The 18,088-nt window shown below is 47.8% G+C and overlaps 1 protein-coding gene across 31 annotated transcripts in view; it reads left to right on the top strand.

Annotated features, from left to right (window-relative positions):
- The window catches only part of LOC112580248, a 454,297-nt gene that overhangs the window by 107,460 nt on the left and 328,749 nt on the right, over window positions 1-18,088 (top strand). For 2 of the 31 annotated variants that reach the window (XM_044931978.2, XR_006546298.2), the window contains exon 1: window positions 103-246. The exons of 25 other annotated variants lie outside the window; for them this stretch is intronic. In XM_044931978.2, coding sequence (XP_044787913.2) covers window positions 244-246 — 3 coding nt within the window. In that variant the 5' untranslated portion in view covers window positions 103-243. Of the gene's footprint in view, window positions 1-102; window positions 247-677; window positions 841-16,851; window positions 16,931-18,088 lie in introns of those variants that run through there. 4 more of the 31 variants (XM_044931987.2, XR_006640247.1, XM_044931989.2 and 1 more) reach the window with 4 other exon arrangements.

Genomic DNA, 18,088 nt, shown 5'->3' with positions numbered 1-18,088 from the left:
ATTGCGTGGTTAAAGGATGGAGGAGGAGGGTGAGCCTTCACACCCTTGCTCACTTACTGCTTACAACACCCAGCTGGGAGCGCTCATTACCTCTGTTTTTCAAGCGAGGATTGACAGTCGTCTCAGCCAGCTGCAAGTCCGAGAGTGTTTCTACTGGGGGTGGGGAGGGCAGTTTGACCTTCTCCTGGGGCCCCTGCAGGGGGATTTGATTCTGCCGCTGTGCTGTGATCTCAAGGCTCTGTCATGGTAAGAAGCTGTTTGATGATTCCTGGTTGAGATGAAAACATCTCCCTGAAGGCAGGGCTCAAGGAAGGAGCCAGGCAGAGGGAGAAGACACCGCACACATGAGATGAGGGCATTAACATGGGTCCTGCCAGTGGCAGAGGTGTCAGCCATGCTCTGTGAGGCTGGCCAGATCCTGATGGAGCTCGGGGCCCCTGAGAGGGGAAGACGGGGGCAGATCTTTAAACTGGGGCTCCACAGATCTTCAAACCTACTTTCCTGCCTGCACGCCTTCAACCAAGCAGGCTTTCTGAATGCTGATGAGATGCCAGGTCTGGCTGGCAGCTGAGGCTTATCTAGTGAATGAAAACATCTCAACATCTCCTTGTCATCATCATCTGTCTTCTCTTCACAACCAGTGCTGACTGAGCTTTGCTAGGTTTCAGGCTTTGCATTCAGTTCTACAAGTCAGTTGATGCATTTAATCCCTGCAACAACATAGTGGGGATGGGTGTTCATGCCTTTCTGCTCAGAGAGACCCAGGCACTGAGGGGCTTGCACTGGAGTGAGAGATACTGACCAGAGAACCATCAGGATCAGGGCCACCATCACAGAATCGTATACAGACCTTCCCGTCTGCTGTGTGTCTTTGGTCAGGTTTCTTTTGCTGTGGTTCCCATCATAGAAGCCTCCTTGTGAGGCTGTTTGGAGGGTGAACACACTGGCCTAGTGCCTGGCACGTAGCGCGGCTGGACAGATGTCAGCTGTTACATTGTTTTTTCTCTGACTGCCCTTGTCACAGCTTCTTTTGGTCCTTTATCTTTCTCTGTGCTTCCTCTCTGTTTTCTCTGTATGCTTTCCCAGCCCAAGGGCCTCCTCCATTGGCTTGGGGGTTCCTCCAAGTACAAGGTCTTGAGATTTCCCAGTCACGCTGCCCAGTTAAGTATGTATTATGCTTGCATTTTTCCTCACTTGTCCCTTTGGATTCGAGATGAGAGCCCAAGTATAGGATGGAGCAATGCATGTGCTCTTCCATTTATGCTGGGGAGCAGCCTCCCTTCTGCTTTCCTTCCCTGATATGCGTTGTGCAAGGGCCTGGGAGAACTATCAACTCCTCTTGCTGGCCCTGCTCTTCCACTGGGTCTTTCTGAGGGGGCCCCACCCCTCAACCCTTTGTCTCTACTGCAAGTCATTGAGCTTCCCTGGGGTTTCTGCCTGAGGCTGAGCAGGTGGGACTTGGTCCCTTGGTGGAGGCTGGCCTTTGGATAAAGTTCCAAACACAGGGTATAGGCTCCTGAGACTGGAGCAGAGGCTGGGAGGTGAGGGGAGTAGACTATGAATGAAAAGAACAAGAGGCAGGAGCCTGAGGATGAAGGAACTGCCCAGAGAGCCAGTGGAAGGTGATGGAGGCTGCATGGCCTGTCCTGATTGGCCCGGGGCATCCTGATTGGCTTGGGGTGTCCTGATTGGCTTAGGGCAGGGGTGGGACCAGCTAGGATATCCATCTGCCTGCCCTGCTGTGCATGCGATGGCACTGGCGAGAGAAGATTGGGAAGAATCAGGGCACCTGACTGTGCATAATGAAGCTCTCAACCTGGGGCAAAGACATTTTTATTAGCTTGTGCATGTACAGATGTAGCAAATTTTAGAACGGGAGAACAGTGACAGGTGCCCTGGAGCTGCCAAGGCTCCTGCAGTCCTGAGCAATACATTCTGTATCTCAGACTTGGAGTGAAAGTGGGGAACCTTGCCCCCTCTCCCCATGATGGGGTCCGGTGTCTCAGGGAAAAAGTAGCAGGCCTCTATTGCTTCGGTGCAGAGGTTCTCACATTCTGGCATACCAGACTCACCTGGAGGGCTTGTTGGGTGGAAAAAACCCAAAAGAACATCCATGGGGATTCTTTTTAGTAAATCTGGAAGGGGGCCCGAGGAGTCATATTTCTAGCAAGTACTCTTGTGCTGCTGAGGCCATTCTTCTGAGGAGCCACAGTTTAAAGAACCACTACCTGAGAAATCTGTAGATCATTCCACATGGGGACCATCTGGAGTGTGGCTCCTGTTATCAGTACATTGTCAGAGTTCCCTGGGTGATGCTGCTGTATCAATCCACAAATACCCAGACTGCATCCCCACTCATCAAATCAGCTTCTGAATATGGTTTTGATGACAGAATTGAGAATTATTATCTTAGGCCATAGTGGAGAGGCAAAAAAAAAAAAAAAAAAAAAAAAATCCCGACAAAATACAACCTACACGACAGATAGAAAACCTCCCAATTACCTGGTTTGACTCATTGAATCAGCCAGCAAATATTTCTTGAACGTGAACCTTGTTCCAGGAATTGGGCAGACAGTGGAGACAGAAAAACGCATCCGCTATGGTGGTAAATAATAGGCAACAGGTGTCCTCCAAGGTGGCGCGTGTCCAGGGGAAGCAGGAGAGGTGGTATCAAGGCATGTGTATGTACACATAATGGCCTTAGGCTCTCTCACAGCTCTCCTCGGGGAGGAACCCAGCTGCCTGTCACTTGGCATATGGTTCCTGTACATCATTCACTGGAAGCAAACACATTGGTTCTCAGAGTTTCTTTGGGTGCAGATTCCTCTACCCATATAGCACCATGAATATAGACTAATTACAAGCAAACTCTCAAAAAGAGTGATTATGTGGCAGCTGATTTACAGCATTCTTTTTTTACTCCTTCCCTGTCTGTGGCTGGGAAATGGAAGAGGCGGCTTTCTCTGTTAAACTTCAATGAGCCCTGGTCCCCTTGCCTGCCTTGGGGAGGGTTGAGATTTCTGTCGACTGGGTTAAGTTTCCCAGTGGTTCCCCTGGGCACCCCCTCAAAGCAGCAGAGAGCACCCTTAGCACCCAAACTGGGCTGGGAGTGGGTGGAGCTGGAGTATGGGTGGAAGATGGCGTTTTTTTTCTCCCTCTAGTGCTGCTTTTCTTAGCAGTAAAAAAAGAACTAAGACAAATGACACTATTCCAGGTGTTTAGGTGTGTGTATATGTCTGGGTTTAAAAATGTAAAGAGTTCAGCGTTAAGAAACCTAACCTTCAATGTCTCGGTTGTGTCAATTTTGTTGTGTGACCTCAGGCAATTCCCTTCCCCTCTCTGGGTCTCTAATGACAGAATTGGATGGATTGGCTTTAACATCCAAAGGATTATGAACTTGCATGCAGTTGACCCTTGAACAACGTGGAGGTTAGGAGTGCAAACCCTCCTCACATCCAAAAACCTGCCTGTAACTTAGAGCTGACCCTCTGTGTCCATGGTTCCTCCATGTATGCAGATTCAGCCAGCTGTGGTGGTACCACTGTTGTGCTTCAGTCGGAAGTCGTGTCCAACTCTTTGTGACCCCATGGGATCTTTGTGACCCCATGGACTGCAGTATGCCAGGCTTCCCTGTCCTTCACTATCTCTTGGAGTTTGCTCAAACTCATGTGCATTGAGTTGGTAATGCCATCCAACCATCTCATCCTCTGTCTCCCTCTTCTCCTTCTACCTTCAATCTTTCCCACCATCAGGGTCCTTTCCAATGAACTGGCTGTTCACATCAGGTGGCCAAAGTATTGGAGCTTCAGCATCAGTCCTTCCAATGAATATTCAGGGTTGATTTTCTTTAGGATTGACTGGTTTGATCTCCTTGCAGTCCAAGAGACTCTCAGAAGTCTTCCCCAGTACCATAGTTTAAAAGCATCAATTCTTTGGTGCTCAGCCTTCTTTATGGTCCCACTCTCACATCCATACATGACTACTGGAAAAACCATAGCTTTGAGTATATGGACCTTTGTCAGTGAAGTGATGTCTCTGCTTTTTAATATGCTGCTGCTGCTGCTAAGTCACTTCAGTCGTGTCCAACTCTGTGTGACCCCATAGACAGCAGGCCACCAGGCTCCCCCGTCCCTGGGATTCTCCAGGCAAGAACACTGGAGTGGGTTGCCATTTCCTTCTCCATGCATGAAAGTGAAAAGTGAAAGCAAAGTCGCTCAGTCATGTCCGACTCTTAGCGACCCCATGGACTGCAGCCTACCAAGCTTCTCTGTCCATGGGATTTTCCAGGCAAGGGTACTAGAGTGGGGTGCCATTGCCTTCTCCGTTTTAATATGCTACTATACTATAATAGTATTCTATTATAGTATTTACTGTTGGAAAAGATCCACATATAAGTGGACACATGCAGTTCAGAGTGTGTTGTCCAAGGGTCAGTGAACTGTGTTTTAACTTTGAAAACCAGGGTTTGACCCAATTAGAAGCATAGATGGAGCCAGAGGGGACCCTAGAGTTTATCTCATCAAGTCATTTGTTTTACTGATGGAGCTCCTGAGGGTTAGAAAGTGGAGGAGGGACTTGTTCTTATCAGAAGAATGGGGAAGACAGCACTGTCCACCTAATAGTGTTCTTGTGGGGATTCAGCGAGAGCAGTGGTCTCCAGCAGCCTAGTCTGTAAATCTCTTGAGGGCTGGCTGGAGTAGCCCCCTTTCCCTGTTCTTCATCTTGTTCCTCAGTTTTTAGCACAAGGCTTGGCACACAGTGAGTAGTTACTAATTTCTGGATTAAAGAAAAGTGGTCCTGGACTATGGGAAAGCAGCTCTCCCCAGGCCTGGCGAATGGACCACACTGGGGTGCTCCCTTCCTGAGGGCTGCGATCAGTAAGCGGTGGGGCCACTGCTGTGTTCGCGTCTCTCGGAGGGAGGTGAGCGCACCTGCTGCGGGCACCTGCTGCCTTGTTTTCAAAGGCAGCTTGGGCCCTTTCAGCTCGGAATGACGGCAGAAAGCCTTTTGCAGCTTCTGTCTGCTTTCAAGTTAATTTCTTTAGGTGGAGTTGTTTTTTTTTTTTTACTTTGTATGTACATATTTTAAATGATACTCTAAAAAAACATATCCCTTTGTTAGTGTTCCTGCTGGCCACCTTGAGTTCAGCATTCTTGGGCACGGAGGCTGGGGAAACAGCAGTTTGGTGACGGTGTGCTGACCTCCTGACTCCCCCACATCAGCAGGGCAGGTGGCCCTGGACCCGTATGAAGCCAGATGGACTTCAGAGAGGGTGTAGCATCCCTGTCTCTCCTCACTCATGGCTCGCTCCTTTCAGGGTGTAGACCTGGACTCAAGGAGAACCCAAGAGAAAGAGAGATGTGTGGGCAAGCCCGGGAACCCAGCACTGAGGTGCAGGAAGGATGCTAAGGCCCTCCACCTTTGCTTTCCCCTCTGGCAGGGCCACTTGCGAGCCATTTACCTGTGTGCTTCCCTTCACTGTAAGGACAGTGGGTGTGGGTGCTGCTTCCTCACCTGGAACACTGTTACCGCAGTCATGCTGGAGCAGTGCCCACTTTGCAGGCACTGTGCTAGCTGCTTCCACACTGGGTAACTTCCTGGCAGTCTCACTAGGTAGCTACTGTGCTCACCTCCAAGACGATGAACATGGAATCCAGAGGACTCAGTCCCTTGTTCAAGGACTTGTGGCTAGTATGCTACAAAGCCAGGATTTTGAGGGTATCAAAGTCCCTGTGGTTCAGACGGTAAAGAATCTGCCTGTAATGCAGGAGACCTGGGTTCGATCCCTGGGTCAGGAAGATCCCCTAGAGAAGGGAAGAACACTCCTGTGTTCTTGCCTAGAGAATTCCATGGACAGAGGAACCCAGCAGGCTACAGTCCATGGGGTCTTGAAGAGTTGGACACGACTGAGTGACTAACACTTTCACTTTTTCACTTTCAAAGTCTGTATGTTTCCCAGGACCCCTTGTTGGTTCCTGGCTTCACTTCCCTACAGTATTCTCATGGTAACCAAAGGACCTGCCGTTGCCCTGTGTGCTTGGCGATGGCCTTTCGCCCTCCTGCGCGATGGCTCTTGTCCCCAGCCCCTTCTCTTAGACACATGGGTCACCCGCCATCCCTGTGTCTGCCCTCAGGGCCCCGGTGACTTCTCCATCCTCCTCTCCCGCCTCCCTTCATGGAGCATCTGTTCCAGTGGAGCCAGACTCTGCCTGCCCTCCCTGCCTACCCCCACCTGAAACTCCTACCACAGTCCTTACCCACCACTGCCTTTCTGGGCAACATGTCCTGACTCTCGAATAGACTGTAATTTTGGTTTTATATTTTTCACTAAATTTTTCCATCCAGTTTTAAGTCCCTCTATCAGAAGTCCTTAGGGGTCACTTACGTCAGTAGCATCTAGGTCTCTGGTGGGCTTGCTAAAACATAGATTGCTGGGTGCCTCCTCCACCGTCTCTGAGTCACTTCATTTGGGGTGAGGACTGAGGGTTATGCGTTTCTAACTTGTTTCCAGTTGATGCAGCAGAGGCTGCTCTAGAGTTTCGTGTATTTCCTAAGAATCTCTTGGGGCCTTGTTACTGAGAGGGAGTCCATCCATTGCCCACCAATGTTTGAGAAGCTGTGTGTGGGGAGTGCATGTTCTGCCTTTGAGAAGCCTGCAATCTCGGTAGCAGCAATTCTCAAGCTCAAGTACACTTAAGAATTACCAGGAGAGCTATAAAGATACTCGGTGCCTGGGCTCCATCCCAGAGCAGTTTGAATCAAAATCTCTGAAGCGGGGCCTGCTGTTGTTGTAGGTTTTTTTTTTTTTTTTTTGCATTCCCAAGAGAATCCTGAAGTATAGCCAACCAGGGTTGAGAACCACTGGTCTAGGGAGGTGCAGTCTTGTGAATGGAAAATCCCTCTGCTAGAATCAGCCACATTTTTGAACATAGACCTCAGGGAAGTGGTTGGGCTGAGCTGAAGGGAAGGGCTTGAGTCAGGTGTCAACAACCCTGGGTTAGCTCCTTCTCTGCTTTGTGGCTTCAGGCAAGTGTCTCAGCTTCTCTGATCTGTTTCCTCTGGAGCCCAGTGTTTTGGCAGGTCTGGGGGACCTCTGAGCGGCTTTCCTCCTCCTAGTGATCCTAAGAAGAGCCATGCCATGAGGATGGATCTGTCTCACTGCAGATATTAATAAACTCAAGCGCTAGTGCATGCATGCATGCTAAGTCGCTTCAGTTGTGTCTGACTCTGCGACCCTATGGACAGCAGCCCACCAGGCTCCTCTGTCCATGGGATTCTCTTGACAAGAATACTGGAGTGGGTTGCCATCTCCTTCTTCCCAAGTGCTGATACATAACTGAAAATAACAAAGGAGAAATTAAAAAAAAATACAGTTGACTTATGAACAGCACAGGGGTCAGAGGTACCAATCGTCCCTGTAGTTCAAAATCTGAGTATAATTTACAGTTAGCCCTCTGTATACACAGTTCCTCTGTATCTGTGGTTCTGCATCTGTAGAATCAGTCAACCAAAGATTGTGTCATACTGTACAAACCGCCTGGCAGTGCAGGAGGCACAAGAGACGTGGGTTCATTCCCTGGGTGGGGAGGATCCCCTGGAGGAGAGCACGGCAGCCCACTCCAGTATTCTTGCCTGGAGAATCCCATGGGCAGAGGAGCCTGGCAGGCTACAGTCCATAGAGTCACAAAGAATCAGACACAACTGAAGCGACTTAGCACAATCACGCATGTTTACTATTTTAAAAAATCCACATGTAAGTGGATCCATGCAGTTCCAATCCATGTTGCTCAAGTGTCAACTGTGAAGCAAAACTGTCTATTTGCTAAAACGAAATGAGAACTTAGGCTGGCAGGCCCATGAATTCCATCTTGTCTTATAGAAAGTAGCATGGTTTTTAATGTGTGTGTGTTTGTGTGTGTGTGTATTTTCTTTAATTTCATTATTGGAGTGTAATTTCTTTACAACACTGTGTTAGTTTCTGCTGTACAACAAAGTGAATCAGCTACCTGAATATATACATCCCCTCTCCCTGGAGCCCTGTGCCGCACCCCCCCCCCCACCCCTCTAGGTCACCGCAGAGCACCAAGCTAAGCTCCCTGTGCTATACACTCGCAGCAGCTTCCTACTAGCTATCTGCTTCCCACATGAGAAATATATGTCAGTGTTACTCTCCCAGTTTGCCCCACCCTCTCCTTCCCGCTCTGTGTCCACATATCCATTCTCTATGTCTGTGTCTCTACTCCTGCCCTGCATACGGGCTCATCTGTACCATTTTTCTTGCCAGCGGGGCTTTACTAAGAGCCATGGTTCTCAGACTGCTGTTGTGCCCGGACCAGCACCATCAGCGTCCCTTGGGAACTTGTTAGAAAGAGATTCTTGGGTTCCACCCCAGATTCCTTGAGTCAGAAGCTCCATGGATGGGGCCCAGCAGCCTGCAGTTTTACACACTCTCCAGGTGGTTGAGATGCGCACTTCAGTTTGAGAACCACTGAGGTGGAGCGATGTTGGTGTTACTTGCGGCTCCTCCCCAGCCCCGCTGCCATCTGAGCACAAAGAGTTGATCTCAATCGTGGATGCCGTGTGCCCCACAGAACACCTAGTTTCCAGCTTTCTTAAAAAGCAAGAACTATGAGAGAGCTTGGCAGCTTGTGTTTGTTGTATGCATTGGCAGTTTTTGCCTTACACAAATTATGTACATTTTCTCCTCCTTTGGCTTTGGAATTGAATGTCCTTTGTTTAACACAGATGAAAGGGAGAAGCTGCTGCTACCGTGTATGACTGAGATGGTTACTTTCCTCTAAAAGTGTTGATGTTCAAGTTCACCCTTGGGATTGCTCTATCGCTGCAGTTACAGAAATCTAATCAGATTACAGGGGAGAAAAGTTATCATTTAGATGTGCGTTGTTCTGTGCAGGGGAAAGTGCCAGAACATTCCGGGGGAATGTCAATCAGCAGCTGGACCCTGATTCTAGCAGGCAAAAGGGTGGGCTTGAAAGGCTGTGGAGGAGAATGGCTACATTGTGTCAAAGCAGTTAAAAGGGAAGGGCTCCTTTACTTTCAGCACAAGAGGGCTGCCTGTAAGGATTCTAGGTCCTTTTGTGAATATGAGACTCTAAGAAGTGTTGCAATTGTGAGCTGTGGGGGACGATGTCACCTTGATCCGCCAATTACTGCCGCCAACAGTCAAAGGAGCTAAACATCTTCACATGCTTCCCAATCCGCTTTCATTTGATCACCCAAAGAGGTGCCTGGGACAATAGTCATTGGATGTGACATTGATGTGATATATATTTGCTTCAACTGAGAGGAGCAGGTGTCTTTGAAGAGCCTGAAAATGGGAGAGTATTCTGATCCCCCTCCAGCTCGCTGACACCCTCAGGAAGGGAAAATAAGTTCTGGCATTAGTCTGACTCTTGTTTGACTGAAGCTTCAAGACATTAAGCTTCAAGCTTAATGACCATCAAATCTGCGACCCCCCCAAACTGATCACAGCCTCTTGAACCATCACAGCATCTGCCCGCTCTCAGGCAGACCCCAGAAACCTTGGTATTGCATCCTGTCTCCATGCCTTTTTCACTTGCAAAGGTTTCTTTGAATTTTATCTCAAGACAGTAGCTCGAAACCCAAACACTGGATAATGGCGTTTTGCTGCCTGCTCTCCTTAATTGATGTCTGGCTGGTTCCTACCTCCCCCATCCCTCCTCCAATTTAGCTCCGGAAACATCTGTCTTTTTATCCACCAATAGAGTCTCGAAAGGGTAACAAACCTGTTAGATAAAATATCAAAGTTATGAATTCTGATTTAATAAATGTGCATTCAAGAGATGATTCATGGCATGTATGATGGTTTTCAATTGCTTTCTCAAACAGTTCATGCTTCATTTCATTAAGAGCTTCAGTCAATGCCAACTGATTAATTATCACAGCACCAGTCATCTTTTGTTTGGTAAATACATACACGGGGCCCGTCTGGGCTAGACTGTATAGAAATTTGTCTTAAATGCAAATGAAAGTGTTCTAAAAGAGACATTTTATAGGTGTTTTTAAAATTCCACTGAATATTGGACCTCATTAGTATCTTTGCCTAAAATATGCCTACTAGGTACCTACAAGTGCCAACTCTAGGCTAAATGCTTGGAGGTTGTGTTCAGACCTGCCCCCAGCAAGCTTACAGTCTAGTGACTGCAAACCCTTCTATGTGAATGATTTTAGGCTGAGGCATTCTGAATCCTGATTACTCAGGGTTGAGGACTTTTAAGTCCCAGCTGGGCCATAAAGTGGCTGTGTGACATTGAATAAGATGCATCAACTCTATAAGACTTGGTTTCTCTTTTTGCAAATGACCTTGTTGCATTCTGTTGCCTTCCATCTGTTAGCAGCACTGATGTGATCTGATCCGAAATCTTGAGGTATTTTTGTTTGCCTCTCACCTCAATTTCAGTGAAAGAAACCACAGGATCAAAACACTGAGGCTCAGCTGAGAGAGTCACACTAGAATTCTTCACTTCAGAAAACCTATGAATCTTTTTCATGTACTTTGTTCACACTATGACCATAAAGTTGCAAAAATCAAAGGGGAGGTCTCATTTTGGAAGAGATTTAGCAACGTTAATAGGTGGAAATGAGTGGCCATTTCTTTGCATTGTTCACTGAAGAAGACCTCCTTATTTCTCCTCGCTTTTCTCTGGAACTCTGCATTGGGTATATCTTCAGTTGGGTATATCTTTGTCTCTCTCCCTTACCTTTCACTTCTCGTCTTTTTTCAGCTATGTGTAAAGCCTCCTCAGACAACCACTTGGCATTCTTGAATTTCTTTTTCTTGGGAATAGTTTTGGTCACTGCTTCCTGCATAATGTTGTGAACCTCTGTCCATAGTTCTTCAGGTACTCTGTCTACCAGATCTAATCCCTTGAATCTATTTGTCACCTCCACTGTATAATCATAAAAGATGTAATTTAGATCATATCTGAATGGCCTAGTGGTTTCCCCTACTTTCTTCAAGTTAAGCCTGAATTTTGCAATATGGAGTTTGTGATCTGAGCCAGAGTCAGCTTAAGATCTTGTTTGTGCTGATTGTGTAGAGCTTTTCCATCTTTGGCTGCAAAGAATATAATTGATCTGTTTTTGGTACTGACCATCTGGCGATGTCCATGTGTAGAGTCATCTCGTGGGTTGTTGGGAAAGGTGTTTGCTATGACCAGTGTTCTCTTGACAGAACGTGGTTAGCTTTTGCCCTGCTTCATTTTGTACTCCAAGGCCAAACTTGCCTGTTACTCCAGGTATCTCTTGACTTCCTACTTTTGCATTCCAGTCCTCTGTTGTGAAAAGGATATCTTTTTTTGGTGTTACTTCTAGAAGGTGTTGTAGGTCTTCATAGAACCAGTCAACTTCAGGTTCTTCAGCCTCAGTGGTCAGGGCATAGATTTGATTACTGTGACGTTGAATGATTTGTCTTGGAAATGACCCAAGATCATTCTATTGTTTCTGAGATTGCACCCAAGTACTGCATTTCAGAATCTTTTGTTGACTATGAGGGCTACTCCATTTCTTCTAAGGGTTTCTTGTCCACAGTAGTAGCTATAATAGACATCTGAATTAAATTTGCCCATTCCCATCCATTTTAGTTCACTGATTCCTAAGATGTTGATGGTCAGTCTTACCATCTCCTGCTTGACCACATCCAATTTACTTTGATTCATGGACCTAATCTTCCAGATTCCTATGCAATATTGTTCTTTACAGCATTGCACTTTCACCACCAGACACATCCACAACTGAGCATCATTTCTGCTTTGGCCCAGCTGCTTCATTCTTTCTGGATAATCACCTTCAGGCATCACAGCCTTGTTGTGGCGAAGGAACTTGGTAACTCAATGAAGCTATGAGCTATGGCATACAGGGCCACCCAAGATGGATGGGTCATAGTGAAGTGTTCTGACAAAACGTGGTCCAGTGGAGGAAGAAATGGCAACCCACTCCAGTATTCTTTCCTGGAGAAGCCCATGGGACAGTATGAAAAGACAAAAAGGTATGACACCTGAAGATGAGTCCCTAGGTAGGAAGGTGTCCTGTCCAGTGTGCTACTGGGGAAGAGTGGAAGGCCGTTATTAGTAGCTGCCTAAAGGATTAAGTCACTGGGCCAAAGTGGAAACGATGCTCAATTGTGGATGCATCTGGTGGTGCAAGTAAAGTCTGATGCTGTAAAGAGCAATATTGATATCCTGCTCCTCATCAAATCCCCACCCACTAACCTGGAAATCTTTAGATACTTCCTCTTGATTTAAATACCATTATGATGGTTGTCAAATGGTGATTTTATTTTTAATTGTCATAATTTTTCTACGTTTATTAGTTGGTATTCCACTGTAAGGGAGAGCTTCCCCTTCTTTCTAATTTGTTAGTTTATTGTTCATATCAGTATGGACTCATGGATTCAGATTTTATCCAGTGGGTTAAATAAGTCCCTATTATTATTTGTTTTGATGTTCACATTGTCTTAAATGTGACCAGTAGGAGACTCATCACACTGGCTCTTTGTGCCCTTTTGAATATATTCCCATCAATCTTTGAGGCCTTTTTACTTTCTGGTGCAGAAAACAAATCTTCCAAGTTCATCTTGTACTTTTCCTGCCCAAGTTCTGGAAGCAGCTATCTTTTCTAGGGACATCTGGTTCCTTTTAGTAAAGAATGGTATTTAGAAACTGAGATCTGGGCAGTGGATGTGTTCATAGCTACTGGGCTGTCATTGCTTCTAATTTGACTCAGCCAACTGAGCTAGGAAATCTATATATGATTATCTATACACACATACAATGTCTATCTGTCCATCCATCTACCCATCTACCCACTTTTTTGTATACACACAGATATCTATATCAGGTCTTCTCAGTCATGATGCTGGTGGAATTTTTGGTGGGATAACTCTTTGCTATGGAAGCTAGCCTTTGTATTAAAGGAGGCATAGCAGCATCACTTGCCTTTCCCACTGTGTACCAGTTACAACCCGGAATATCGTCAGATGTTGCCAGTTGTCTTCCAAGGGACAAAATGACTTCTGGTTGATAACAACTGATCTGTGCACGTTTCCATAGCTGTTTCTGTATAGGTTTTATTTTTACTTGCATATTTATTTGGCTATGCCAAGTCTTAGTTGTAGCATGTGAGATCCCTTTCCCTGACCAGGGAACAAACCCAGACCGCCTGCATGGGGAGTGCAGAGTCTTAGCCACTGGACCACCAGGGAAGTCCCTATTTCTGTAGAGATTTTAAAAAGATGAATTTATGCCAATACCTTCAATTTCAGTTTAGAACCTCAGTACTTTGACTTCTCATCTTTTCCATGTCTGTAAATCCTGTCTCTGACAACTAGAAACCCAGCTCCCATTATCCTCAATATAGTTATTTCTTTGCCTAACTCTCATGTATTTAACCAGTCTACCTGCCATGTGACTAACTTCTCTAGCCTCTCAGATGTTCCGCTGCCATCTTCAGAGCTCCTGCCACCCCCTCTCTTGGCCTCATGGGCACAACAGGCCACCACCACCATCCCTCTTATAATTGCATTCTTCCAACTTTGTTTTCCATGATAAATTTCAAATTCCATGAAGGCAGGGAGCAAGCCTCTCCCATGCATAGCTGAGTCCCCAGCACCTGGCATGGTGCTGGTGTATAGTTAGCGCTCAGTATCTGTATGATAAATGAATGCAAGTTTGTATGCAGGGCTCAGATGGTAAAGAATCTGCCTGTAAGGCAGGAGGCCTGGGTTTGTTTGACCCCTGGGTCGGGGAGATCCCCTGGAGAAGGGAGTGGCTTACCCACTCCAGTGTTCTTGCCTGGAGAATTCTATGGATGGAGGAACCTGGTGGGCTACAGTCCATGGAGTCCCAAAGAGTTGGGCACAACCAAGTGACCAACACAGTTTTCAGTTTTATAACAGCAGAGAAACCTCACCTCTAAGCACTTGAGTCTCTGCTTTATGCCCATTTTCTGAGTAGGAAACACCGAGGCTGAGGTCCAAGCCACTTGCACCATATACTTAATGTGAACAGCTAAGTGTCTCTTGGCCTGCATCTGTGCTGTCTCACTCATCAGACAGTAGACCCTTTCTGGCCCTACAGTTATTTGCACTTGGTGGGGTTGAGGAGCTGCATTTCCAGCTGCTCATAAGTGTGTATCTGTGACCCTGTCTGACAACAGGGAGGCTGCTCTTTGCTGTCCTCTTCCGTCTGGCCTCATCCTTAATAAGCCCACCACTGCACTGCTCCTGGCTCCCCCTCTGTAGCCGCCTGCACAGTTTGTTCTTCTTGGCTGAGCCTGCCTTGAGTAGACTGCTGATGTGGAAAAAGATTGTTTCTGTGGCACCCTGAAGGGTTTTGAAATAAAGCTCCTTTCAGTTCAAAGACACCTGGCCATCTTAGTACCAATGGTGATACTTAACCAAAAAGAGGAGCAGAGATGCTGGCCTGCTGCTCCCTTCCAAGCCTTTATCTGAACCTGATGAGGCAGCTTCCCTAGTGGGCTATGCAGATCTTTCTGAATGGTTCAGGGGCACGGAGACCCTCACCTCCCACCCACCTCCTGCAGCACATGGTGGGTTGCTGGATCACCATAGACCTGGCTGGCTAGCACAGTGGTGGGAGATGAAGTGCAGTATTCCAGGAAACAAGCAGCCCACAAAGGAAGCAGCCCTTACCTGAAATTCTATCAGTCTCGTCTCAAGGTTTTAGCTCCTTTTCCCGGCTCACTGTGAGGCCCTGAGAAACACAACCTCAACTGTAAAAGAAGCTGGTGGGTCAGGAGGAACTTAAAAGACACTTAGAGGTGGGTGGGCAGTGACTCTGAGGAGTGCTTCCTGTTGGGACAGATGGCAGGGGACAGAGAAGGGTCCAGCCATTGGCAGCAGGAGACCGGCCTTGATTCTTGTCTGGGCTTTGCCCCAAGCCTGACCTTGGAGCAGCATCTGTCTTGCTCAGGCTGGTAGCCTGATCCCTGGGAGGGCGTCTGGTGTGGATAAGTCTGCCATCAACCTATCCTCAGTGTTTGCTTTTGCTGGATGAACTAAAACTCCTTGGGCTTCAGGGTTCTGACTGATAAAATTGGGACAAGGAAGGATGGAGATGATGCATGGCGAGCCCTGGGCTTTCATATCTGGCTCCTAGTCAGTGCTCGAGGATGCATTGCCTTGGTCGTTGCATCATGCAGGTCTTCCCTGCTGTTCAGATGGTAAAGAATCCACTTGCAATGCAGGAAACCTGGGTTCAATCCCTGGGTTGGGAAGATCCCCTGGAGAAGGAAATGGCTACCCACTCCAGTATTCCTGCCTAGAGAATCCCATGGGCAGAGGAGCCTGGGAGGTTACAGTCCATGGGGTCGCAAAGAATCAGCCATGACTGTGTGGCCAACACTTGCATTATCCAGGCCATTTGCTTCTGGGAGAGGGCTCCTCCTGCCTCCTCGGTTCTGGGTTCAGTGCTGGTTGCTGGGCAGAACTGAGAGCCACTGATGGTCTGCTCCGTGCCCTGCACATGCCATATGCCGTCACATTTCATCATCACAGTTGCCCCCGAGACAGAATCCTCCCCAGCTTACACCTGAAGCAACCGGCCCCCGGGCAGGTAAAGGTTTCTGTGAGGTCCCTTGGTTAGGAAGTCATCACACCAGGTTTCAAACCCCAGGTCTGTCTGACTCCAAAGTGGATGCTTTTTCTGCCACCTCTCAGGAGGGGGGCTGTTTGACTTCCCTGTCAAAGTCCATCCACTTGCCTGACACAGGAGCCATCTTTGGGGTGACCAGGCCTGTGTGAGGGGAGAGTGGGCACCCTAGGACCCTTAGGCTCCTCTAATCCCAGCAGAGGTTCTTTGCTACCCACGCTGGCATCCCCTGGCAGATAGTATGGGTCAGGTCAATGGGTTTTGGCAGAGAAGTAACTACAGCAGCCTCACAGGCACTTTGTTTGATCCAGTGGCTAATGGGGTTATTAGCAAAGCAAAGTCATTGTAGGTGTGCCTCCCCACTGATGGTTGCTGCCAGCTCCGTGGCCATTTATCATCTGTCTGCTTCCCGCCTGGGGTGCAGGCAGTGACATCAGAGCGGTCCTGGAAAGGTAAACTCGCTTCATAACCATCCCTAACGCTTGTCGATGCCCTCTGGGGTCCTCCTGTGGTGGGACCTTACAGCTGCCTGGACCTCTGCCCGGAAATGGGCCTCAGTACCTCAGTACTCTCAGTACGTGATGCGCCGGGCCCCGGGGACACACAGGAGATGGCACGTTTTGTCCCCAGGGCAGCCTGCAAGTCTCCTCCTTGAAACAGCACCAGCTAGACAGGATCAATTTCCCATTGACTTTCAGGCCCATCTCAGACACAGTGTAATTCTTGTCTGAGGGCTTATAAAGGCCATTGACTGTCTTATAAAAGATTTAAACACTTGCCTTGTGGCATGCAGGAGCTCTATCTATCACAAGGCCTTTTTGACAATTCGAGGGGGTAGCCTTGAATTGGGGGAGGGGTCTTTGGCATTCCCACAGCAAACAGACAATGTCTTCTGGACTGGGCTGTGGATGGGTCAATAGCAGGACCCTCCTAATTCTTCACCCAGGGGGTTCTTCTCCACAGGGAGTCAGGCTCCTCTTGCTGAGTCTTGCAAACAAATCACAAATCACACAAGATAGTCCTCCTGTGGGATAAGCGTGGCCTCTCTTGGAACACAGGGAACACAGCTGGACACAATTGGAAGCAGAGGCCTGTTTATCTTTCACAAAGGATTTTCTAGATAATGCCCAGAACCATAATAATGATCTTGGCCACTTGGTTAGTTCTATTCTGTAAGTTGTGTCCTCTTTTTAACTGACAGAATGACTCTGGATGATCATATCTGACTCTGGAGCTGTGATGGTCATATTCATCTTAAAGAGAAACTGAGTTTCAAAGAGGTGAGGTGTGTGTTCCACCAAGAGAATCTCAGTTTTCAGGCAAAGCAGTATTTTCCGACTTTCCTGTCTCCTACGCTCCTGCAGCCCATTCTGTCTCTGTCCATTCACTGTGTAGCCAGCCCCGTAGTGCTTCCAAGGGAAAGAGAGAGGAAAGGGCTGATAGGATTTCTGTCCTGGAAGAGCTTGGTCGAGTGGGCTTGTGTAGACAGGGAGCTGGGTGGTTGCGTTTCAGCGTGTTTTGGGCTGTCATGACTTTTTATGGTCAAGGAAAATGGGAGCAGAGGGAATGGGATGGTGAGAGCTCTTGGAGGGGCACAGGAGAATGGGTGGTCAGTCAAGTGTGGCATCAGAAGGCAAGCACGGCACTGAGACATGAGAGCACACAGCCTCCTGGGAGAACTGTGAGTGACGTGTTAGAGAAAAGGCTCGTGATGTGCAGGGTGCGGGCTGACAGAGGAGAGTGGTCTGGCCTCCTCACCCTCACTGATGGCATCTCCTGCTCCTCCCCATCTTATTCACTTTCTTCTGTCCATGCTGGCCTCTGAGCTGTTTCCCCAGCACTCCTCAGGGCCTTTGCACTGGCTCTTCCCACTGCCTGGCCTGGTCTTCGCTGGACATGCTTGAGACTCACAACCCCAACTGCTTCAAGTCTTTGCCTCAATGTCCTTTTCTCAGTCAGGGTGATTCTGATGACCTAGCTGACACTTTTCACTTCCCCGCACTCTAGATTTCCTTCCTCCATCACTCATCTTCTTTTTTCCAACAGCACTTACTGCCTCCTAGCATACCATATGATCAACAAACTTCTGATGATGATTACTTTTTGTTTTCTCCATCAGCTAGAATGTAAGCTCCTTGGCAGCAGGAGTCATTGTTTCTGATTTATTGCAAGTGCCTAGAACTGTGCCTGGAGTGGAGGAGATACTCAATAAACATTTAAGTAGATGAATGGATGTATGACTAACCTTCAGTGGGTAGCATGCGGAAGGGTTGGGATTTGGAGTTGTAAATAATGAGGGGGGCCTGGGCTATATTGAGGACAGTGGACCTGAAGGAGGTTAAACAGAGGAGTTACATGGTTATGGTTTGTTTTAGAGAGGCCCCTCCAGAGACCTTGGGTGGTGATGAGGAGGGGCAGATGGGGATTGGGGGAGAACC

Source organism: Bubalus bubalis, chromosome 18, assembly GCF_019923935.1.
Source record: "Bubalus bubalis isolate 160015118507 breed Murrah chromosome 18, NDDB_SH_1, whole genome shotgun sequence".
Lineage (NCBI taxonomy): Eukaryota > Metazoa > Chordata > Mammalia > Artiodactyla > Bovidae > Bubalus > Bubalus bubalis.
The sequence above is the reverse complement of the archived record's forward strand: the minus strand, read 5'-3'. Positions and strand labels throughout refer to the sequence as shown.